Source organism: Carcharodon carcharias, chromosome 4 (assembly GCF_017639515.1).
Source record: "Carcharodon carcharias isolate sCarCar2 chromosome 4, sCarCar2.pri, whole genome shotgun sequence".
Lineage (NCBI taxonomy): Eukaryota > Metazoa > Chordata > Chondrichthyes > Lamniformes > Lamnidae > Carcharodon > Carcharodon carcharias.
The window spans coordinates 36,050,601-36,076,725 of record NC_054470.1 but is presented as its reverse complement, the minus strand read 5'-3'; the positions used below and the strand labels follow the sequence as shown (position 1 = coordinate 36,076,725).

The following is a 26,125-nucleotide window of genomic DNA, read 5'->3' as shown; positions in this document are numbered from 1 at the left end:
TGCCCATCCCTAGTTGCCCTTGAGAAGGTGGTGGTGAGCCGCCTTCTTGAACCGCTGCAGTTCACGTGGTGTGGGTACTCCCACAGTGCTATTAGGAAGGGTGTTCCAGGATTTTGACCCAGCAGCAGTGAAGTAACAGCAATATATTTCCAAGTCAGGATGGTAAGTGACTTGGAGGGGAAGTTCCAGTGGCGGTGTTCCCATCTATTTGCTGCCCTTGTCCTTCTAGATGGTAGCGGTCGTGGGTTTGTAAGGTGCTGTTGAAGAAGCCTTGGTGAATTCCTGCAGTGCATCTTGTAGATGGTACACACTGCTGATACTGTGCATCGGTGGTGGAGGGAGTGAATGTTTGGTGTCAATTAAACGGGCTGCTCTGTCCTGGATGGTGTCAAGCTTCTTGAGTGTTGTGGGAGCTGCACTCATCCAGGCAAGTGGGGAGTATTCCATCACACTCCTGACTTGTGCCTTGTAGATGGTGGACAGGCTTTGAGGAGTCAGGAGGGGAGTTACTCATCTCACGATTCCTAGCCTCTGACTTGCTCTTGTTGCCACAGTATTTATATGGTTGGTCCAGTTCAGTTTCTGGTCAATGGTGACCCTCAGGATGTTGATAGTGGGGGATTCAGTGATGGTAATGCCATTGAACATCAAGGGGCAATGGCTGGATTCTCTCTTATTGGAAATGGTCACTTCCTGACACTTGTGCAGCGCAAATGTTACTTGCCACTTGTCAGCCCAAGCCTGGATATTGTCCAAGTCTTGTTGCATTTGGACATGTACTGCTTCAATATCTGAGTCGTCGCGAATGGTGAATATTGTGCAATCATCAGCGAACATCCCCACTTCTGACCTTACGATGGAAGGAAGGTCATTGATGAAGCAGCTCCTTACTGGATGAACACTGAGGAATTGGACAGAATGTAGAGTGTCACAAAGATTTTAATGTATATCATATTATTGGAAATTATTTTAAATTGGACTTGTGGTACAGTCTGTGCCTGCAGGTGAGTGTGTGTGCCCTAACTGGATTAAAGCTAGCTGGTCTGGGTGCTTTGACGTTTAGTAGTTTTGAGATGTTAAACAGTAAGGTAAAGAGTATATTTGCATTTTGTTGAATAAACCATTCAAAGACTACACCTAGCTGGGAGACACCAAGCAATATGTTTATATTACTAATAAAATTAGTACTATGAAAGGGGTTTTATTGTTAGAAGAAGTGGAGTTCAAAAGGCCTGGTGATACAATAAGAATTTGTATTCAAAGGGAAGGCTATGTATATACAGAAAAAGGGTTTTGTATGGAAGCCAGAGGCATGTAATATTTAAGCAGCCTGTAAGCCCTACCACTGTCTGTGATGGAGCAAATTAAAAGGAACCGCATTTGAATTTGTAAAATAAAATGTGCTTTGCCTGATATTGGTTTAAGTCTATGGGTTATTGTTGCCTTGGGGAAGATTACCTGGGAGTGATTAATTTGGGGGTTTGTTTAGAAGTTATTATGGTAGTAATGTGTAGACATGTATGTGTTTAATTTCTTATTAAAAGTAATAAATGTTTAATTTAATTTATATAAAAACCTCTGGAGGCTTGGTAGTTTCATTTCTGAATTCAAAGCTGCATCTCAAGCATACCAATTGGAAATATAGGTTATGACAGTTGTTTAAAGTTTCCCTCTGGGATTTTTAATAACTCAGCCATTAACAATTGCTGTGTCATAACAACAGTACTGATGGCTACAAAAGGGGAAAACCATGCAATCAATATGTAAGAAAAATAGAAAATTACAAATATAAAATGAATAAAAAATTCAATTTTTTTTTCAAACTTTGATTCTCTAGCAGGTCCAACAGCATCATCAGTTTATACCCAAAAAGTAGTAGAGTCTTGCCTGCATTGTTTACATTACTTTGCCAGGTGAAATAGACAATATTCAGTTTCAACCAGTCACATAATGAGCTGGGTGACAGCTGTTTTAATAGGTCCCAAAATATGACATATCATGGTTGTAGCTTGAAAGAACAGCATAATTATAATATCTACAATATGAACAACCTGCAGACTGCTGTTTAGAAATGTTAAGGATACCTGTTGGTTTTGATGATAATGGGGAAGGTGGGTAACGAGTGGAGTTGGTAGATGACAGCCTTGGTCTGCGTCTCCTGAAAAAACTTCGCAGAAGCCCACATTTGAGAGATTCCACAAGTGTTGTTTTTCCTGTACCTGAATTTCCAAACAACTTGAGTTTTATTCGGGCTTGTGAATTCTGAGAAAGCCTAAGCTGCTGAATGAAAATTCCTCTATGTGTATCCTAAAACAAAACAACAAAATTAATGGAGATTCACTGCTTGACGTTGTCTCCATAGGTGTGTCATCTTAGATGCTAAGAGGCTGAAAGGGGCTATTATTAGCAAATGCGCTCATTTTAAATTCCCATGTGCATTATTTAAACAAAGTCAACAGCTTTGTTAAAATAGCAAAGAGGAATTTGACACAAATGTCAAAAATAGTGCATTCAGAAATTTCAGTGTACAAATGTAGACCACAATAAATTAAACACAATCTAAAATCCTGCAGTTTATTTAGTCAGGAGCATGCATCCATGTACATCTGCTTACAATGCAAGTAGGAAAAACAATTGGGTAAATCTGAAATGGATAAGTATTTAAAAGCAGTTCAATATTCCTTCAGTAGGTGTCAGCAGAGAAGAATGAAAACGTGCATGAACTCAAGAATTACACAAAACGATAATAAAAGTTATAATGCTTTGTGCATGATAACTAGTTAGCATGATGCATACAAAATACTTAATTTGGGGAAAAAAAAAGTAATCTTTTCTTATGATGGTATTAGAACCGATAGGTGAAGCAGTGCTGCTCTCCTTTGCTCTGTAATAATGTCCTCAGGGTCAATATAAACATTGCCACTGGAGGGAGTGTATCCACTTTTCCAAACATGGGTGGGTTGATTGCTCAGCTTGCAAGGCATTTTACCTCAGGCCACATAAGCCTATTGGAAATCATTAACAACAAATGAAGTTCCAAACTATCACTCTGAAATAAGTGCACACACGGTTTTCTTATAGAAACAGGAAATGGTGGAAATACTCAGCAGGTCTGGCAGCACCTATGGAGAGAGAAAGAGTAAAAGTTTCAAGTCAAATATGACTCTTCTTCAGAACTGAAGGCAAGTAGAAATGTGATGGGTTTTATGCCATTGAACATTGGGAGGGGGAGGAAAAGCAAAAGGGAAGCTCTGGGATAGGGTAGAGGGTGGGAGAGATTAAAAAACACAGATGTCATGGAACAAAAGGATAACAGAGTGATAATGGTTGCAGTAAAGAAACAAAGCATTTGTCCAGAGTGTGTGTGGATGTAAGAATAATAAACAGGTCTGTCCAAGAGCAAAAACATTAAAAACAAGATTCAGACTGGCACATGGCAAGAAAAAAAGAATCAAAATGGGAGACAGAGTTCATGGTCTGAAATTGTTGAATTCAATGTTGCATCCAGAAAGCTGTAAATGCCTAATTGGAAGAGTAGATGCTGTTCCTCAAGCTTGTGTTGAGCTTCACTGCCTCAATGGCAGCAGGCTGAGGCAGAAATGTGGTGAATTAAAATAGCAAGCAATTTGAAGCTCAGGGTCATAGTTGCAGACTAAGCAGAGATGTTCCACAAAATGGTCACCCGATCTGTGTTTGTCTTCCCAGTGTAGAAGAGACTGAGTTGTGCTTCACCTGCAAGGAGTGTTTGGGGGCCTTGGATGGTGAGAAGAGGGAAGGTAAAAGGGCAGTGTGACATCTGCTGCGATTACATGGGAAAATGCCACAGGAAGGGTACAAGGTGTCAGGGGCAAATGAGGAGTGGACCAGGGTATCATGGAGGGAACAGTCCCTCCAGGAGAGGGGAGAGGCAGATCTGTTTGGTGGTGGCAGAAATGGCGGAGAGTGATACTTTGAATGTGGATGCTGATGGGGTGGACAGTGAGGACAATGGGGACCCTATCATGGTTCTGAGAAGGAGCAGAAGAGGTGAGAACAGAAGTGTGGGAAATTAAGAGGACATGGTTGACGGCCCAGTCAGCATTCAGTTGAGAAACCAGTCCCTTTGCCTCCTGTTCCATCACATCTTTGACATTTAATCTCTCCCATTCTTTACCCTATCTCAGGCCTTCCCTTTTGTTCTTCCTTCCCCTTTCAACAGCATAAAACCCAACACGCTTCTACCTTCCTGCAGTTCTGAAGAGTCATATTCAACTCAAAACGTTAACTCTGTTTCTCTCTCCTCAGATGCTGCCATACCTGAGTATTTCCAGCACTTGCTGTTTTTATTTCAGATTTACAGCATATACAGTATTTTGCTTTAATGTTTGTTGTTTTTCTTCTCTTCAGTGAAGTACCGAGTGCTGCATTGTCAGAGGTGCTGAATACAATAGGTCCCATCTCACTGTGCAGGTAGAAGCAAAACATCCCACAGCATTTGAACAGCAGCAGGAGCTCTCCCAGTATTTTGGCCAACATTTAAACCTCAACCCATATGTCCAAAACAAGATTAACTGACCATTTTAACTCATTGCTATTTGTGGAACATCGCTGTGTCTAAATTGGCTGCCTTCTTTGCCTACAGCACAAAACCACAGTGACTACAATTTGAAAGCACTTTACTAGCTGTGAAGTGCTTTGAGACATCCTGTGAGTATGAAAGATGCTATACAAATGCAAGTTCTTTCCTTTAGTGTCATCCTGCACACACAAAAGGGATGAAATCATGTGCATTGTCAGCTAAGGACATAATGAAAGAAAAGTTTTTTCTTGAAGTGCTTCTCTGATATAAAGAGAATCTTAATTACTGGAACCACACTGGCCTATTAAATGCAAACAAGAAAATCCTTCCAATTATTGGGAGCTCCCTTGAGTTTTGTATTTGAAAAGCTTTTCTAATATTTAGAAATTGTGATTATATCCAATATTTTGGGCTACTACTAGAACGTAGTTACTACCTTATCATATCCCAATTTTCAAATTATTGACCAAGTGATCAATAAGTTAGTTAGTTGTTTTTATTTTCCTGTTAACATTGTGTGTCAAGGAAGACTGTTAAAAAATAGAAATGATGGGATTGGAGTTGCTGAAATCTTCATGTTGTATCCATATGACTCATGGTTCAATAAGCCTGTGTGGTTATGATGATGATTATAAACCATATATCACAGAACCCCTCGTTCTGCAATATCCACCTCCAGGCTTCTGGGCACCATTGGCCAACTTCATGAGAGTTGCAGTGGAGAAACCTTTTGGAATGCACAACCTGAAATACGTGAGACAGTGCATCATCCCCAATAAGGATAGTAACAAAATGAGGTGCTACCATGCATCACGTATCAATATCCACATGATCCTCTGGGCAATGGCGATATGAGCTTAATTGGACTGGTAGGGTTAAGCTCCAATAAAATAAAAATGGAAATTCCTGTGGCAATTTCATCCTACAATCATCTTATTTTGTAACCTCCTCACTTTTGTTTTGGCTGGCAGTGATTGATGATCATGAACAGCTGAATACTACAGCTGAATCTTGTGATTTGAATTGACCTTACAATGGCAGAACTAATTCCGTCTAAGCACAAACACATGCACACACATAATATGCACCGTAATTTGCGTTTTAGACAAAAACAAATACTGAAAACTTGACAGAACTGGGAAGGTTCTCCTAGCCAGCAGACATGCAATCCAAAAAAAAAATCTTCACGTGGGAATATGGCCAGGAACAATTCTCATTATCAGCTAAGATAACCTGAACTGTTGAATGTGCAGGTAAAATAGGTGGCTAAAGGTGATTAAATAAACTCACAGAACATTGCATAGTGATGGATGAACTCATGCTAATGCTGCATTTATATTGCAAAATTGCTTCTGAAAATGATACTGCAATGTCACTGCTGTAGAGATCAAATTATTTATATTGTTGGTTAGTTTTGACGGTTTAGTCAGCTCTATCAGTCTATTTGCAGATACATCAATAAGTCACAAAAAACATTCCAAGGGTTGGTACCTACTTCACTACAAATGCGCACTGGACAAACGAGAGTAAACTCATTTTGGTTTGTTAGGGAACAAATGTGTCTGTTACTTCACTTGGTTGCACTGTATTGCTGTTGCATTTGCCTACTACGGTTAAATTGCTTCACGTTTAGACTGGAAGCAGCACTGCCAGCGACGTCGGTCAAAAACACCTATTTTAGAGCGCGACTTTTGTGAGATAAAAGTATCGAAGGATATGGAGCTAAAGTGGGTAAATGGAGGAGTTGAGCTATATATTAACCATGATCCAACTGTATGGCAGAGCAGGCTTGATGGGCTGAATGGCCTACACTTGTTCCAATGTTTTGCTGGTGCTTCTACCTCTGGTAACAAATTCAGCAGCACTTTTGTTACTGATTGGCTGAAAACTTTACTGTTGATGACCATATACAGAAGTCTATTTACTGGTATTGTGTATACAGTAGTTATAGTTATACATAGTTATTCTCTTCACCATAAATTGTCACAAGCACACAATTGTCACAAGCACACAATATTTAAACTGCATCAAGAATGTTTTTTTCTGACCAATTTTAAACCTAACATTGTACAGTCCTTTAATTTGTAGCTTAATTGCCTGACCAATTCATGGGAACACTGTAGGAGGAAAAAGTGCAAGCTGCCAAAAGTGTTCTTGGAAAGGTGTGCTAACATATGTCCACTGTTGAGATCCCCCACTTATACATACGTGTTACCTTTTTAAGCCTGGCAAGTAAATTGGAGACTTGTTCATGCTGTTCTGCTCTAGCAAGATCTTCTGCAGTTCTTCCATCCTGTTAAACAACCAGCAATCAATCCAATTAGCATGATTTCCGCTTAATTTCATATTTAACCTGTGAAAAGTCACACTTGGCAATCTGCGTATTTTATTTTCACACTCATGCTAGATATGAAAGTTAGCAAACTGTGTAACCAGACACTCAGCCAAGAGCTGCTTAACAATTCACTCAGGAAGATTCTGAAATGAACCAGATTCACTACACTGATTGCATAATAATTAGTTCCTGCTATAACTGCATTTAAATACAGCACTTCTGGATGAATGCATAATAAGAAGTAATGCCTGCTGAAAACAAAGAGGAAGAAAAAAAAATCACAAAACATCCCCTCAGGCTCACATTACTAATTGGCAAGAATATTAGTGGTTTTACCCTGAACACTTGTGATTTCAGATGAAGAGTTTTCCAGTTTTGTATGTCACTTTGTTTATTTGATACAGCACCAGTAAACATGCTATTCTCAACCTCTAATTAAAAAAAAACTTGCTCCATTCTTCTCTGACTCATTGAATCATACAGCACAGGGAGCAGTCATGTGGCCTATTGTTCCTGTGTTGGTTCTTTGAAAGAGTTTTCCAATTATTGCCACTTCTCTGCTCTTTCCCCATAGCCCCACAAACCCCCAACATCTCCCTGTTCCTGCACCCCTTTTAGTTTAAGTTGCCTCTCCTCATTCTTTCTTCCAAATTGTATCACTTCAGATTTCTTCGCATTAAATTTCATCTAACATTCCAACAGTCTGTCTATAACCAGTTCTGTGGGGGAAACAGCCCTTCAATGTCTCACCCAAAGGCCCAATGATCAGCCTGGAAAGAGTATTAAGCTAATCAATTGTCCCAGTCAAACTTGGCCCTATCTCCATACAGTGCTTACACAAATACATTTTCCAGTAAGTCTGACTGGTTACCGGGAACCTCAGCTGATTTGTCTCCTTACTCAACCTGTGGCAGCAACTCAACTACTGTCTCAGTTAAACTTAATACATGCCAGGATTTAAAGTTGGGGCCCAACGTATGAGCTAGCACGACACCAAGAAGTGTCTTTTTCGATCGAGATCCTGTCCAGTTGTTTTAATGTTTCAAACATTCACTGAAACAGGGAGCAGCCCTAACATTGCAGTCAGTTACAAACATGCCTAGCCGCAGGTATTTTTATTTAGATTATATCGCTCTGAAGGCTCCTGGAGCCTCTTCACACTTCAATCAGCATCATCACATGAACAATCACTACTCTAAACAATAAATCACAGTAAATTGTTTTTGTTAGAACACCATGACGTGTAACAGGTTTAACAAATTGAATTCCTATACCATCACCTTAGGGACACACGTACCAAATTTGTGCATTTCACGACTGTATTTTAGTTAGCTCTATTTCAAATTTTTACTATTAGAAATTGCTTTACTTAAAAAAGTTCAATGAGCATATATGTCATAAGTTTATATGTGCATCACATTTACATCTTTGTATTGGCCTGATCTAACATATTATTGTTGGAAGGAAGAAATGTAGAATGCTTTAAAACTTTCCCAACTACATCCTTGCTCATGCATATTCACTCTTTGATTCTTATTTCTCTTGCCATTCAGTCACTGGTTTTCAGCCAAATATACATAACTAGTATCAAATTACTTTATTGGAACAGGATCTAATGAGGATCATGCTTTGTTTGTGTTGTGTATCATTAAGATTTCAACTGCAGTACACTCTTCAATATTTATAGGGGGAAGAGTTTAATATTTGTTCCCTAAATTAACCATAAACTTTGCAATTTTTTTTGCAAAGAGGGCATGTTTTAAATGGTGTATACATATAGAAGACACGTGAAGCCTTGCCTGCCGTCTGTATATACCTTAATTTGTGGGTGACCTTCCAGGATTTTCCACTCGTTATAAATAATGTAAACTAAATTCAGGGCCATATGGCTGCAATTTAATCAACATGTGAGACAAGGCTTTTTGTTATGGCACAAACTCAAAAAGTCGATTTTTGCTGAACATAAAGGCGGTGGTTGTGGGGTAAAAGCTACTTAAATAGATAAGGTCAAAATGTTATCTTTTTTACATTGGTTTTTTAGGAGTGTAACCTGATTAGTGGTTTTGTATACTTGCTTTTAAAATACGCTTTTGTTTACAAAAATCAATAGAAATAAACGCCTATAAAATATAAAATACAAGTTCATGCCATTGTGGTTATAAACCTTTTTAGAGCACACTAATATTTATAGCTCTTAAAGAGACTCGGATCCAAGTTCCTTACTGCCTGCTAACAGTTTTACGATCCGATTAGGGACTGTTAATGTTTAAAGAAGAAATCCAAACACGCAGCAATTTACCAACAGAACTATGCCGCAAGATTTCACGGTTTTTTAACAAAACAATTTTTTTAATATGAAAAAAGGATAATTAAACAAAGCAAACACCATTATCTTAACACTATAGCTTATAAAGACTTATGCTATAAAGACAGTTCTAATTTCTACTCCCCCAAGAGTTCCCTTATCTTACAAAATGTCCATTCACCTTCCCTGGAAACAACCCAAAAGTATGCCACAGCTCTCTGGAATTTACTTTAATCCTCCTTAGTATTCCAGCTATTCTTCCAGGTAGAAATTACATAGGGATCCTCCCATTAGCTTTTGGCTAAGCAGTCCTACAATTTTCTTTAAAGAACTCACAACTTTGGACCAGCTTGTCTTGGCTTTGGCCAGGCTGCTCCCACAGCTTCTGTATAGCTCTTTCCGAACCAACTATTCAAGCTGACCACTTTCTGCTACAAGGCTCTGTAGATTTCCTCCAATAGCTGCAAGCTAGAGCAAAGTTTCCAACTGCTTTTCCCTCATGAAATCCAAATGGAACTGTCTGCTTCGATCAGCAAACACACACAGATACATTAAACAAAAGAACCTTCTAACCAGAGCTACACCCTGAATCACTCATTTCTATGGCAACATGTCATACAAAGCCAGTTTGTGGGTAGAAATGCAAATTAACTGCCTTTTAATCCCAAAATTTTCCACGATTCTTCTAAGAAACCATACGAATAACTTACATTTCTAACAAAGACAGGACATACTTCCCAGATTTTCACAACAACAACATGGTGTTACCAGTAAGACATCATTCGTGAAGGTTTTGATACAAATTCAATCTCCATCACTGAATATGCTTTGAAATGATTTTCAGTTATTAATGGATAATTACAAAATAGTATTTAATAAATGTATAGAACTTCCCCCTCTCTGTAAATGACATCATTCCCTGATCAACAAACAGGCAAGGCCTTCAAAGCAGCAGCCAAGAATTGTGTATCTATTTGTATGATCATTCGGCCCATTGAGCCTGCTCACCAACAATAAGATCGTGGCTGATCTGATTGTGGCCTCAACTCCACTTTCCTGTTAGACGCCATGACCCTCAACTCCCTTGTAGGTCAAAAATCTATCTATCTTGGCCTTGAACATATTCCTTGAGCCAGTCTCCGCTGCTGTTTGGGGAAAAGAGTTCCAAAGATTAATGACCCCCAGAGACAAAATTCTTCTTCACCTCCATGTTAATTGGGAGACCCCTTATTTTTTAAACTGTGTCCCCTAGTTCTAGATTCCCCCACAAGAGGAGACATCCTCTCAGCTTTTACTCTGTCAAGGCCCCTCAGAATCTTATATGATTCAATAAGATCACCCCTATTTCTTCTAAACTCCAATGAGTATAGGCCCAACCAGCTCAACCTTTCCTCATAAGAAAACACCTTCATCCCAGGAATCAGCCTAGTGAACCTTCTCTGAACTGCTTCCAATGCAAGTATATTCCTCTAAGTAAGGAGACCAAAACTGCACACAGTACTCTATGTGTGGTGTCACAAGTGCCCTGTACTGTTGTAACAAGGCTTCCCTACTTTTATATTCCATCCCCCTTGCAATCCCCTGGAGCAAGTACCAAAGCCTTTTCAGTACCTTTCTTGCCTTAGATGATGCTGGAAACTTGACACATTTGCTGCGCACTTTTATCTTCATAAAGTAAAAAAATTGCCCACTTGCACTGGCTACAACTTGTTAAATCACAAAGTTAACTGCTGAGAATACAGATGGACTTGGAGAAAGTGAACTTGGATATTAGTGAACAACACAAATTTCCAACAGCTTAACATGTGATTGGTTGGAATACTAGTCTCCAAGACACTTGGGGGAGAATTTTCTCCCCGTCAGGTGACTTGGATGGGAACGGGCGCGGGCAGATCACCGCCTGCGATCGGCTGCGCGCCGCCATTTTACATAGGCAGGCCAATTAAGGCCCGCCAGGCATGATGCGCATCTGGAAGCGCTGAGCGTCCCCTGTGCAGGCAGGGGGAGTAGGCTGAGTTGGGCCCTGCGCTCTTTTGCACACATGCTCGTGAAGGAGTGCAGAAATCTCCAAGGCTTTAGTTTGATTTCTAAAGATTAGACATGTCCCTTCACGTGACAGTGTCACATGAAATGGGACATGTCAATGAATTTTATTTAAAAATTTTATTAAACTTTAAAAACCTTAATGAAAACTTATCCCGCCTGTGGATGAGGTTTCATGATATGCGAAGGGAGGCTGGGCTCTTCACCTGCCCGCCAACCTTAAGGTTGGATGGGCAGCTCAGTTAAGTATTTTAATTGATATTTAAAAGGCCTTAATAGGCCTTTGACAGTTCGACGGGCGTCCGCCGAACTGAAGATCGGAATCACGCGTGGTGACATCGGGATGCACGCCTGATGTCACGTGTCATTTTATGCGTCAGCGAGCAGGCCCTGCCCCTGCTCGCTGACCTGAAGATTCAGGCCCTGGTTTCCCCTTCCCTCCCTTTTCTCCCCTCAAAGACTGGTTAATGGTGCTATGAATAACCTATGTTCACTGGTGCGACAGCCCATTATCAATGTATAAGGTTTGACAGCGAGTGTCTGCAGGTTATTCACCTGCAGATGTGCAGTCATCTTCACAACATCTACAAACACTCCTACATCAGCAGCTGCTGGATATCAATTAGCAGTGGGAACAAACCTTGGACAACTTTCCTTTCCTTGAACCAGAAGCCAAAGCCAATTTAGTGTCACACCACCGCCCTGGCTGACATCAGCTACTCGTGCACACAGGAAGGACTGAGGCTGGGATCTTCCTGATCTGTACTGCTTAAGCACAGTTACAGAACACAGCACTGTCGGATTTCTCAACATTTTCTTTTCTCAGGGCTCATGGATTTGCTTTCATTTCAAATCCATTGAATTTGCAGCTTGCTTTTTATTCCTTTTTCTTTTCTATTTTTTCATCTTTTTGTTTGCCATCTCCTATTCCACTCAACCCTTCGAAGTTTGCATTCTTTGGTCCTTTTCATGTCTCACAACCTCACTGATGATTTTTAATATCATGTAACATTTGTTTTCTATTAATGGTCACTTGGTAGTTACAGCACTTGAATATTGTTTAAAAGTGAGACATGTTGCCAAAGCTTTTCTTCTTGCACAAATGCAAGAATACCAAATTTCAAACGATCACAACAATTTATAGTACAGGAGAAAAAGGTGCTAATTGGTTGGCAAGTCAACTCTGGCTGAGGCATTGCCATGGAGAAAACAATAGGGAACTATAGGTTCCTCAAGCTCCCAGATAACTCAAAAAAGGCAAGGCTCGAACATATTCCTTTTGTTTGCAGAGAACGAGTTTCTGCATATGAATGAAAGTCGCTTCTAGCAAGTGTAAATAAGCTGCGTTATGAGCAGAACTGATTATCTTATATTAGTGGTTAGTGTAATTATTAGCACACTCAGGATTGTTCAGCAAGTACTGCCTAATTGTGGAATCACATCAAATAGTAGACGTTTTGTTCTGGGCTTTGCAAGTATGGCATGGTTGAGTACGGTCTGTACTCTGTCAATTACAAACAACTGCAGGAACATGCTATTATTTTTGAGTATTGCTGAAAGAATACATTTTGTCAAAGCTTTTTACCTTGCAGTCATCAGGACAATCACAAAAATACCAATGTCAGAGGAAGCAACAACTTTATACTGTACGAGAAGAGTGTGTTGAATGGTTGGCAGGTGGACTCTGATTGGTAGAGGCATTGCCATGAAGAATGCACTAGTTAATGGTGACTGACAGTTAGCTGCTAATCATTGTTTGAAATTTAAACCAGGTAGCTTGACCCTGATTGGTCAAGGCATTGCCCTGAGGAATGAACCAGTGAATGGCTCTCACTTATTTTGTTTACCTGAAACAGGCACAATGTGTGTACATGTTCTTTCTGTCTGCAAAGAACAAGGCCCTGTGTCTTAATATATGTAGCTTCCAGTATGCGCAAATGTGCTGCACTGCGAGCCTGACTGAATCTTAAACTGGTTGTCAGCATTATTTTTAGCACACTGAGGATTATTTAGTAAATGTTGTCCGATCGCTGAATCACATTTAATTTTGGCACACTGTTTTGAGTTTTGCAAGCATAAGCTGGTTGGGTACGGTCTGTACTTCCTCGTTGCAAACAGTAGAAGCGACATGCTGTTTGATAAGATCCACTGGTCTTTGGGATGTACAGCCCACATATCCAGCCTCACACTGGCACTGAAATGTTATTTTTGTTCAATTAACAGGACATGCAGCCTACGTATTTGGAATTGCACTGGCACTGAAATGCACACACAACATTGCTCAATTGTATGGTAACGGAAAATACCACTTGAATAGCCACTCAATTACAGCAGTGTGAAACAGCTTGCTTAACCTGTTTTTGAGATACTTTGCCTTTCTAGGGTAATTTGAAGTAGACCAGGCACTTTCCAGGTCCGAAAGTGGCAACCTTTGGCCCGTTTGAATTGTGCAATACCACGATCTGATCCTGACAGCCACTGTCCCTGATCAGATCCTGAAGCTATTTAACATACTTATACCTTCTCCGTGATTGGTGTTTATGTTTTTCTCCACTTTTTCATTCTATTTTTCCAACCTTGCTAAAATGCCTTTAGCTTTCAGTTCTGGTGATGGGTGAGATATCAGAACCTGCTATTGATGGACCCAAGTAATTGAATATACCACCAGATGGATAGAAGCAATGCATAAGATTTGGATAATTAGTGCATATTGTCTTGTTTCACAGAGTACATCACAAAGTTCAAATCAGTCTATTTGACTGGTGCAGTTTTAAAATAGAGACTGCCATCTGAGTTTCCATTTCAATATTTAGTGTCGTGTTCAGAAAATTAATAAAGCCACCCTGGTCAAGCATCATTAATAATTCATTATTCAGTTAATTCCTTTGACGTTCAGATGATGTAGTTGAGAAAATGAACAGTTTCGAGAAAAAAGATTATTCCAGTCAACTTACAGAACTAACAGCTTCTACATTAGCACCAGCAAGGCAGAGGTGGCGGACAACATCAAGACTCCCGGTGTTAGCAGCTAAGTGCAAAGGTGTTCTTCCATACTGTATCAAGAGAAAAATATATTTAATGCAGGTAAGACACCAATACACCTTTTCTGGAAATGGGAAATGCTTATATTGCTTGCCCACTCCCTACTCACCCCCTCCCTGCCACTTCTAGACATGTAGATCAGGAAGGGCTCAGTTTCACTTAGACTTAGTGTCCTAGGGCTAGGAAGTTGGGGGAGAAAATCAGTCAGTGCTTCCTTCACTGACACTATCCTTACAACCTTGAAATGTATGTGTAGAGGCTGGCTGAGGTGCACCCAGCGGTCCATGGGCACACCAACACCCTCTGTCCAGCCTCACACTTGAATGGTCAGATTCAGTTAGTGGAAGGGCAATGATATTGATGAAGTGACCCCCAATCACTTTACAAGAAAAGGAGCCAGGGGCAAAAAGAGAGAAAAAAAGAATGATGCCCAACTGCATACATTCACCCTCAGGTAAGTTAAGCTAATCAGAAATAGTGCGAGAGTAGGTGGGAAAAACCATTAAAAAAAGGCCTATAATATTTTGGGTTTCATAAAAAGGGATAGCGTACAGAAGTAAAAGTAATTATAAGTTTGTACAAAATATTGGTTATTCAACAGTTAAGGTACTGTGTGGCATTCTGGGAAATTTATTATGGAAAGCATATTAAACCCATACAGAACCAGTTCACTATGATGATGCCAGCAATGGGAAACTATAATTATGAGAGACTTGACACTAAGACAATTTCCATGGCAGTAAGTAAGGCTAAGAGAGGTCAGTGATAAGTGGTCATTAATATAAGATTGTCAATAAGAGAGTGGAGAGAGGGGTTAGCATAACTTTCTTTATGCAGAAGATGGAATAATATGGGACTGATTGAATGACAGACCATTACATTTCAGGGACAATTGGATAAATATTTAAAGCGAAGATTATAGCATGCGAGGTCAGCGAGGATAAGTTGCATTACTTTCGCAAAGAGCTGGCACAGAAATAATGGGCCAAATTACCAACTCGTGTTGTAAACGTCTTTGGCTGAATTACTCTTTAGAACAAAAGCTAATCTCTAAATCACTAAAAAGAGAAGGTACAATAGTAACATGTTATCTTTGTGCTTACAGTGCAAACTAACTCCAGCAAACATTAGTTGCTATTTACTGCAATGAAGCCATTTAAGGCTTTGTATACTCAGGCATCAGAACACATTGCAAAATCAGATTTTGGATGTATGAGATTAAGGGATGTGGGGATAGCACAGGAACATGGAGCTGAGGTAGACATTAAACCATAATCATACTTAACGGCAGAACAGGCTTGATTATCTACTCCTGTTTCTATTTCTTATGTCCTAACCTGTCCTCAATTTAACCCATATATTACTCTGGTGTTTGAAAATCTTATTATCTGCATTTATATAGCCAATTTAAGTAGTAAAATATCCCAAGACAGGAGGGTTTTTAAAAAAATCATTCATGTAATGTAGGCATCACCTGCTACACCAGCATTTACTGCCCATCCCTAATTGCCCTTGAGAAGGTCATGGTGAGCTGCCTCCTTGAACAACTGCAGTCCTTGTGGTGTAGATACACCCACTGTGCTGTAGAGCATTATAGACTTTCTAGCAGTTTGATACAACAGAGTGGCTTGCTAGGTCATTTCAGAGGGCATTTAAGAGCCAACCACATTGCTGTGGGTCTAGAGTCACATGTAGGCCAGACCAGGTAAGGATGGCAGATTTCCTTCCCTAAAGGGCATTAGTGAACCAGATGGATTTTTATGACAATCAATAGCAGTTTCAGTCCAGATTTTTATTGACTGAAATCAAATACCACCAACCGCCCCAGTGCATTACCCTGGATCTCTGGATTACTAGTCCAGTGTCAATACCACTATGTCACCGCCTTCCCCTGTTACAACCAAAAACCACAAACAGATATCAGGACAGATGAACAAAAGCTTGGTCAAATAGGTATGTTTTAAGAAGTGCCTTAAGGAGGAGAGAGAAGTATAGAGGAAGAGGAGTTAAGTGAGGGAATTCCAGAGTTTAGGGCCTGCCAGATGATGGCATGACTGCGAATGGTGGAGTGAGGAAAATTGGGGATGTGGAGGAGTCCCGATTTGGAGGAGCACAGAAATCCCAGAGGGTTGTAAGGTGGTATTTATCACAGAACAAGGTCTGCAGCACTGCTGCTGCGCAGTTTAGCATGAACACAGTGCTGTTAAGGATTACAGGAGAAATTAATTCTATCACTGTCTTCATCCTATGTCTAACATGCCTGATCAAATGGTTATTGTCCATCCAGTGATGAATAGATTTTCCTTTGTAAAGGAAGTTAGTCACAAGAAGGCTTCATTAGCAGTACAAGAGGAATACAATAGCAAAATCTAATTGTAATAGTAATATATTATACAATTGTGTGCTATTATAATTAAAACTCATAGAAGGGATGCACAAATATAAAAGAAGACATGCATTAAAACAAAAAAGCTTTAAGTGATGATGGCATTACCTTATTAGTTAGATCAAGGTTGCAGTTTGCATCACAAAGAGCCATAACGATAGCTACATTGCCATCTTTGCAGGCTACATGTAGAGCTGAATTACCATGTAGATCTTGTACATCAATGAAGCATCCTTGACTTAGTAGGTACTTCACCACCTCTATTTGACATCTTCGTACTGCTAAGTGCAGGGCTGTGTGACCATCCTAAAAAATAATTAAATGCAAACATATACAACTCTGACAAAACACACGGGTAAAAATTGCTATTTGTTGCGCTGATTTTTCAGACGTGAAATGGGCACAAAACATTTCAATTTAGCAATGGGATAACCTGTGCCCAATCTGTAGAGGCATTGGACTTACCACCAAATTTTTTAATGCTTAAAATAGGCATCCAACTCCTTGGATATGTAAATTAGGGGAGTGATGTTTGTTAAAGGATCCTTTTAACAAATTAGTTACCTTATAAGTGGGATAGGAGTCAAGTTTGTATCATTCAGGATCCTTCTGTGGCCCCTGCCCATAAGTTGAATTCTTTCCCCATATCATGCAAGGGTCCTCCCCCAACTCAACATAAGTCGTGCCCCCACAACTTTAGTTTTAGACCTAAATGTGCTCAAACCAATTTTATCTCTAGGAACTTGACAGTAAAAGGACGATTCTAACATAGAAAAAGAGGACTATTATTTAGGAGAAAGGTAAGGATCTAGGAAAAACCCAAATAAAATGGCATCAACTCCAACTCTCATGCAGTTCACAGTTAATGATGCACAAGATGGAAGTTTTAGAATCTTGTAGCACAAGAATATTCTGAGCATGGCAGCTGCATGTGAGGAAACTAGTCACACCACCAACACTTTACTGGAACTTCCCCATTACAATCAGCATTAAATGAAAAAATATTTTAACTGTTGCTAAAAACCTGGGCGTCAATATCATATCTTCAGGAAATTTTGAAGCAGAAGCAAAAAGGTCTTGCAAACGTATCAGATTTGATAAGGGAACTTAAGGTGAAGGAACCCTTAGGAGGAAGTGACCATAATATGATAGAATTTACGCTGCAATTTGAGAGGAAAAAGCTGGAATCAGATGTAACGGTATTACAGATGAATAAAGGCAACTACAGAGGCATGAGGGAGGAGTTGGCCAGAATTGACTGAGGAGCTGAGTCTAGCAGGAAAGACAGTGGAACAGAAATAGCAGGAGTTTCTGGGAGTAATTTGGGAGACACAGCAAAAATTCATCCCTAGGAAGAAGAAGCATACTAAAGGAAGGACGAGGCAACCATGGCTGACAAGGGAAGTCAGGGACAGCATAAAAGCTAAAGAGAAAGCATACAATGCGGCGAAGAGCAGTGGGAAACCAGGGGATTGGGAAGCCTACAAAGACCAACAGAGGACAACCAAAAAAGAAATAAGGAGGGAGAAGATTAAATATGAGGGTAAACTAGCCAGTAATATAAAAGAAGATTGCAAGAGTTTTTTTTAGATATATAAAGGGTAAGAGAGAGGCAAAAGTGGACATTGGGCCGCTGGAAAAGGACGCTGGAGTAGTAGTAGTGGGGAACAAAAAAATGGCGGAGGAACTGAATAGGTACTTTGCGTCAGTCTTCACAGTGGAAGACACGAGTGACATCCCCAAAGTTCAAGAGAGTCAGGGGGCAGAGGTGACAATGGTGGCCATTAACAAGGAGAAGGTGCTAGGAAAACTGAAAGGTCTGAAGGTGGATAAATCACCTGGACTAGATGGATTACACCCCAGAGTTCTGAAGGAGATAGTTGAAGAGATAGTAGCGGCGTTAGTGGCGATATTTCAGGAATCACTGGAGTCAGGGAGGATCCCAGAGGACTGGAAAATCGCTAATGTAACCACCCTTTTTAAGAAGGGAGTGAGGCAAAAAACTGGAAATTACAGGCCGATTAGCCTGACCTCGGTCGTTGGTAAGATTTTAGAGTCCATTATTAAGGATGAGATTTCAGAACACTTGGAAGTTCATGGTAAAATAGGGCAAAGTCAGCATGGTTTCATCAAGGGGAGGGCATGCCTGATAAATCTGTTAGAATTCTTTGAGGAGGTAACGAGTAGGTTAGACAAAGGAGAGCCAATGGATGTTATCTACTTGGACTTCCAGAAGGCCTTTGACAAGATGCCGCACAGGAGGCTGCTCAGTAAGATAAAAGCCCATGGTGTTAGAGACAAAATACTAGCATGGATAGAAGATTGGCTGTCTGGCAGGAGGCAGAGAGTGGGGATAAGGGGGTCCTTCTCAGGATGGCAGCCGATGACTAGTGGAGTTCCGCAGGGGTCAATGTTGGGACAACTTTTCACTTTATACATTAATGATCTAGATGAAGGAACTGAGGGCAACCTGGCTAAGTTTGCAGATGTTACAAAGATAGGTGGAGGGACAGGTAGTATTGAGGAGGCAGGAAGGCTGCAGAAGGATTTGGACAGGTTAGGAGAATGGGCAAAGAAGTGGTAGATGGAATACAACGTGGGCAAGTGTGAGGTCATGCATTTTGGTAGGAAGAATAGCCTAATTTCTGCTCCTATGTTTTATGGTCTTATGGTATCCTAAATGTTACTTTAGAAACTTCATAAAAATAGCAATTGGGAAGCAAATTCAGGCCCAACTTTCAAATAAACAGCCTAGCAACATGTTGAATTCTGCCTCTCTAAACTCCAGGTGGAATCTTCATGATTTAACTCCATTTTTAGCACTTGAGAGCAAAAACTGCAAAGTACCCGTATTCACCTGTTTCTCTTCCCAATTTACTCCCTTTCTTTCTCCTGCTCAGTAACTCTCTTCCTTCCAACCTCTTTTCAGATTTCATCTGTTGCTGGGCCATGGTTCCAAAGCTTTTGCTTTGCTTTCTGCCCAAGTTCCAGCCATCAGCAGCAGGAATGCTGGCTGATTTTCCACACCATAACCAGATATGCTGCGACCAATACTCCAGCACAGGCCAGTGATTAAATTTAGAACCTTGCTGGTCTGCCAGCATGAACTGTCATTATTTAAACCAGCTGAGCCTATGTTCACTGTTCAAAAGCAGCGATATATCGTCTGGGCTATGACTCCACAGTTGCCTGCTCACGTACCTATCCATCACAGGTGAGGTTGGACAGAAACTACCTGTGGCTGTACGTATGCATATTCACATGTACATTGGATAAGAGTGAGCAGTCTCATAACGGAACCCGGTCATATCCTCATCCAACTTCTGCTTTGCAAGGATTGCTACTAAAATCTACTCAGTCTATATGGCACATAACCATAGCATGTTTTTATATCTTAAGGGGTCATATGCAAGTTTGGAGGAAAGAAAACGTGTTGTAAAAGTAATCTAGGATTCGACTTGCAGTCTTTTCTTTCTTGATACTGCAGTAGACATTGTAAGGATTTGATTTAATTCCTCCATTTGGAACATGACAAGAAAATCTAAAGCCTGTCTCTTTTGGTTTCTCCATGGTTTGATGACTTGTATTAGCTCATTGGTTACAGAGATTTGAAACTCCAAATGTTCCATTTGCCAAACCAAGAGTTCTGCATTTTGCAAGCCATTTCTACTTATTTTGGTATATAGATGCTGCTCTCCTGCAGCCCAAACTGAATAAGTTACATTTTTTTTTGTTATGCTCTTCTGCTAACATCACCAAGTATCTGTGCACAATGAATGCGAATGTGTCAGATTTTCAGAAAATGCGCAATACAAGTGTAACACTTGTGAAAATAGAATTTTTGGTTGCTTTGCGCTAAATGTGGCAATTAAACTCATGTGCTTGCAAGTAATACACAAATATTCGTGTGGAATAACTCAATGGTGGCAGAAATGTCAAATTCAGCACAAAGCAACCAAAAATTCTATTTTCACAAGTGTTACACTTGTATTTCCCATTTTCTGAAAATCTGACACATTCGCATTCATTGTGCACAGGTACTTGGCGATGTTAGCAGAAGAGCATAACAAAAAATAACACAATTTATTCAGTTTGGACTGCAGGAGAGCTGTGTTTATATACCACTCTGTGTGGTTTTTCTTGTAATCCTGATCTTTGCCTGACACCAAAATTGTATATTCACTCTTTTATTCATTTACATCCTGATGATGGAATGAGAGCCAGATTTAACAATGTAACATGGGATGCCTGAACCATGGTTGCTAGTCTTCAGCAATCCTAACTAAACAAGTGTCAATGTAAAAGTGCTCATCTTCCTTACAGCAGGAATTGCATCACAATAATCTGTTGAGAATGAATCTGTTTTCATAGAATGTTATTCAGCATAGGAAGTGACTCATGTGCTTAATGCTGCATGTGTCAAGATAAATGTAATATCACTTTTGCAAGAACAAATGCAAGAAATATATGGCTTCTGTGGATACTGAAAAAGAGTATTACAGTGTGCAAGCAGTCACTGGCGGCAATGGGGACCTTTACTGGCTTTGCTGCTAAAATAGCAAACATACACATTCAAGATTCCAATCAACTAGCTCCAAGGCCAGCAGAAAAGCCTATAGAAAATCACGTCGCAGTGCATGTGACAATCAATCATTCCCTAAAGGAAATGATTTGTAATATTATGAAGCTGGAAATTCAAATGTGCCATATGTTCAGTTCTTACCGTGTCAATTTCATCCACATCAGCATTATGTTCTATCAGACACTCCACAATATCTACATAACCTCTTGCTGCTGCAGTCAGGAGGGGAGTCTCTCCTTCTTTATTTTTAACGTGAACAGAGCAGTTAGCTTCACAGAGTGCTTTGGCCACAGCATAATAACCATGCCAAGCTGCACAGTGCAAAGGGGTCTCTTGGTCCTAGAACAATGAAAAGCAAAAAAGGTTACAATTTTAAAAACAATAAACAAATTAAGAACAAAAATAAAATGTTAAGAGATAACAGAACTAGAAATGCTGCACCAGGGTTTTGGGATAATGCAACGGTGCAATTGCATGGGACTGAGTGGATTCATTTATAAGTATTTAGCATCACTGTCTAGTATAGGGTCAGAAGCCCAACCTTTACACAGGGCCGCTGCAATGCAACCAGCACTCCTGACTTGTGCATGTGCTACCGTGCCAACTAACAGGCTGGCTGAATGACTGAAAAATGAAGGAGTATGTTATACTTCCAGCATAACTTACCCATTGCATTGAACCTCTTCAATACATTATTGCAAGTTTATTAATCTTGTTCAAGTATTGGAATTGGAAATTCCGTGGTACAATAAATCAAAGTTGTGGACAGAATAGTACTTGCCAACTGTGTGAATGGAACCAAAGTATCTAAATAGCAGAAATAACTGAGTACTTCAAGTAGGATAGATAGAAATAAACAGATTAAAGTAACTATAGCTCAGATTCTGTGGTCAGCAAATGATGGCACTTGCCACTGACCTTGAAGGAAGTTGCTCACAAGGATTGAGCTTGGATTCCCCCCTTTTTGACGTTAGTTTTAATTTGATGCCAATTCAAGGGGATCTCCAGGCTACCAGCAATGATGTCATCAAACCTATAAAAGTTACTGTAGTACTTAAGGTGGCTTCTATTGTATTTTGTTGATGTTTAGTCAGAAATAGATACTTCATTTTAAGAATTTTAAAAACAGAAGTAGTTAATTTAAAACCTGTTCCACTGTGTGTGTAAACAGCCAATCACACTGAAGTGTCCTCATAGACAGCAAACCAGGAAGTAAAATGCACTGATTATCCTTTATATGTAATCAAGTTTTACAGAGAACTAAATAAATTATTGAAACATACACATGGGATTAAAGTAGAAACTGAAATATGATAAACTTTTAAAAATATATTAAAATTTGGAATTTGCCATAATTAAAATGATTTTCCACAATTATAAAATTAGTTTTTCAGGTTCGGTGAGGCGGTCAGTAGAATTATGAATTCAGTACTTTGTTTCATGGAACTGGGCAGTCTGTCTGGCTGACAAGTTGGTTTAATTTATGAAACCTTGCAATACTTTTTAGGTAGCACTGATTCAGCGTTTTCAGAAGTCATACATCATACTTGATTGCTTTTAAATGGATGCCAGAACACTCCTAGTCACACAAGGGAATGACCAACTCATGCAAAGGATTAACACAGTCAGTTGTTGTACTGGAGGAATTCTGGGTGGATCAGTTAAGTTGAGGTGAAAGGTCCAGACCACCCATCTGTATCCAATGGTAATATGTACTGTCAAAATTCTGATTTATTTTGAAAGAATGGAAAGAAAAGTAATAGCATGCATGAGCTCACCCAGTGACTGAATTAAAAGCTGCAACGCATGGTGTGATGCGAGGCTCGAGAGTTCCAGGTTCGATTCTGGCTCTCTGTTCAGGTAGCTGACCTTAGCCAAGACCGTATGGAAAGAACATATCACCAGAATCTCCTCTCCTTATATGTATCTACTGACCCGTTCTAATGTGTATATTGCACAGGATATTGCAGAATCAGACTTGGGCGTGATGACCCTATAGACCAACAGCCTACTGACAAATGTTAATGGGTTTGCACAGAAATAAACTATTCCTGAAAAGCACCATATTTTAACTCAAAGAGTAAATTAGGGGAAGGAAACAACCTACAACAAGAACATTCGTTCACACTGTCACTGAATGATGAACGCCACGCTGAAAAACTTCTGCAAGATTACTTAACCTGCTCTTACATACCTGAGCTGCTCATGAATAGTATGATTGTGAGCTCTGAAACTGCAGTAGTCAAGTATGGAGCCTTTATAAAAACAAAAATATCTGGAAAAACTCAGCAGGTCTGGCCAGGTATTTTTGTTTTTGTTTTGGATTTCCAGCATCCGCAGTTTTTTGCTTTTATCTTATATGGAGCCTTTATATTCTGTTTAGTGTTCCATAAATGTCAAGGGCCTTTGCTAACACTTATGGTTCTTTATTTTTTATTGTCCATGGGTAAATAATCAGTACTGACTAAATCTTCATTGTTCAAAACCAATCAGTTGATGCCTTTATGGCTACAGACAAACTAAATATCATAGATAAAAGCAAAAAACTGCGGATGCTGGAAATCCAAAACAAAAACAAAAATACCTGGGAAAACTCAGCAGGTCTGGCAGCATCTGCGGAGAGGAGCACAGTTAGCATTTCAAAACCGAATGACTCTTCAACAGAATGAAGTAAAAATAGAAGAGAGGTGAAATATAAGCTGGTTTAAGGTGGGGGGGGGGGAGAACACAAGAAGAGTTGGATAGAGGGCCAGTGATAGGTGGAGATAACCAAAAGATGTCATAGACAAAAGGACAAAGAGGTGGTGAAGATGGTAATATTATCTAAAGGAATGTGCTAATTAAGGGTAGAAAGCAGGACGAACAAGGTACAGATAGCCCTAGTGGTGGTGGGGCGGGGGGAAGGGATCGAAATAGGCTAAAAGGTAGAGATAAAAGTGAGGACAAGGGAGAAGGTGTGAGGGCGGATGCGCGGGAGATGGGCCGGACACGGTCGAGGGCCCTGTCAACCACCATGGGGGGAAAACCTCGGTTCAGGAAGGAGGACATGTCAGTGCAACTGTTTTTGAAAGTGGCATCATCAGAACAGATGCAATGGAGGTGAAGGAACTGAAAGAATGGGATGGAGTCCTTACAGGAAGAGGGGTGAGGAGCTGTAGTCGAGGTAGCTGTGGGAGTCGGTAGGCTTGTAATGGATATTGGTGGACAGTCTATCATCAGAAATTGAGGCAGAGAGGTCAAGGAAGGGAAGTGTCAGAGATGGACCATGTGAAAATGATGGAGGGGTGGAAATTGGAAGCAAAATTAATAATTTTTTCCAGGTCCAGATGACAGCATGAATCAGCACCATATGATGTTGAACATGGTGCAAAAAAATAGTAAACAGCGGCTAACTTGCTGATACAGGCTCTTGTGTCACAGCTAGAGATGTTTCTTTCTTGCACATAAAATGAAATAGATGATTACTTTGGTGCTGCTTCATGCACCTGTCTGGACTTGGAAAAATTTATTAATTTTGCTTCCAATCTCCACCCCTCCATCATTTTCACATGGTCCATCTCTGACACTTCCCCTTCCCTTCCTTGACCTCTCTGTCTCAATTTCTGGTGATAGACTGTCCACCAATATCCATTACAAGCCTACCGACTCTCACAGCTACCTCGACTACAGCTCCTCACACCCCGCTTCCTGTAAGGATTCCATCCCATTCTCTCAATTCTTTCGCCTCTGTCGCATTTGTTCTGATGATGCCACTTTCAAAAACAGTTCCTCTGACATGACCTCCTTCTTTCTTAACCAAGGTTTTCCGCCCACGGTGGTTGACAGGGCCCTCAACCATATCCGGCCCATCTCCCGCGCATCCGCCCTCATGCCTTCTCCTCCCTCCCAGAAACATGATAGGGTCCCCCTTATCCTCACTTATCACCCCACCAGCCTCTGCATTCAAAGGATCATCCTCTGCCATTTCCGCCAAATCCAGCATGATGCCACCACCAAACACATATTCCCTTCACCCCCCTGGCGGCATTCCGCAGGGATCATTCCCTCTGGGACACCCTTGTCCACTCCTCCATCACCTCCTACACCTCAACCCCCTCTCCCACTGTACCTTCCCGTGCAACTGCAGAAGGTGCAACACCTGCCCCTTTACTTTCCCTCTCCTCACCGTCCAAGGGCCCAAACACTCCTTTCAAGTGAAGCAGCATTTCACTTGCACTTCCCTCAACTTAGTCTACTGCGTTCGCTGCTCCCAATGCGGTTTCCTCTACATTGGAAAGACCAAACGCAGACTGGGTGACTGCTTTGCAGAACACTTTCGGTCTATCCACAAGTATTACCCAGACCTCCCTATCGCTTGCCATTTCAACACTCCACCCTGCTCTCATGCCCACATGTCCGTCCTTGGCTTGCTGCAATGTTCCAGTGAAGCTCAACGCAAACTGAAGGAACAGCACCTCATCTTCCGACTAGGCACTTTACAGCCTTCCGGATTGAATATTGAGTTCAACAATTTTAGATCATGAACTCTCTCCTCCATCCCCACCCCCTTTCCGGATTCCCCCCTCCTTTTTGTTTCTTTTCAATAATTTATATAGATTTTTCTTTTCCCACCTACATCCATTATTTTTAAGTGTATTTCCATCCATTATTTTATCTCTACCTTTTAGCCTATTTTGATTCCTTCCCCCCCCACCCCCACCAGGGCCATCTGTACCTTGCTCATCCTGCTTTCAGCCCTTAATTAGCACATTCCTTTAGATAATATCACCATCTTCAACACCTCTTTGTCCTTTTGTCTGTGACATCTTTTGGTTATCTCCACCTATCACTGGCCCTCTATCCAGCTTTTCTTGTTCCTCCCCCCCTTAAACCAG

The 26,125-nt window shown here is 40.5% G+C and overlaps 1 protein-coding gene across 7 annotated transcripts in view; it reads right to left on the bottom strand.

Annotated features, from left to right (window-relative positions):
- dapk1 (death-associated protein kinase 1) overlaps positions 1-26,125 on the bottom strand; it is a 225,658-nt gene that overhangs the window by 51,516 nt on the left and 148,017 nt on the right. For all 7 annotated transcript variants that reach the window (XM_041186193.1, XM_041186194.1, XM_041186192.1 and 4 more), the window contains 5 exons: positions 21,393-21,590; positions 16,778-16,975; positions 14,196-14,294; positions 6,774-6,851; positions 2,085-2,307 (listed from right to left, as the gene is read on the bottom strand). In XM_041186193.1, coding sequence (XP_041042127.1) covers positions 2,085-2,307; positions 6,774-6,851; positions 14,196-14,294; positions 16,778-16,975; positions 21,393-21,590 — 796 coding nt within the window. The remainder of the gene's footprint in view (positions 1-2,084; positions 2,308-6,773; positions 6,852-14,195; positions 14,295-16,777; positions 16,976-21,392; positions 21,591-26,125) is intronic.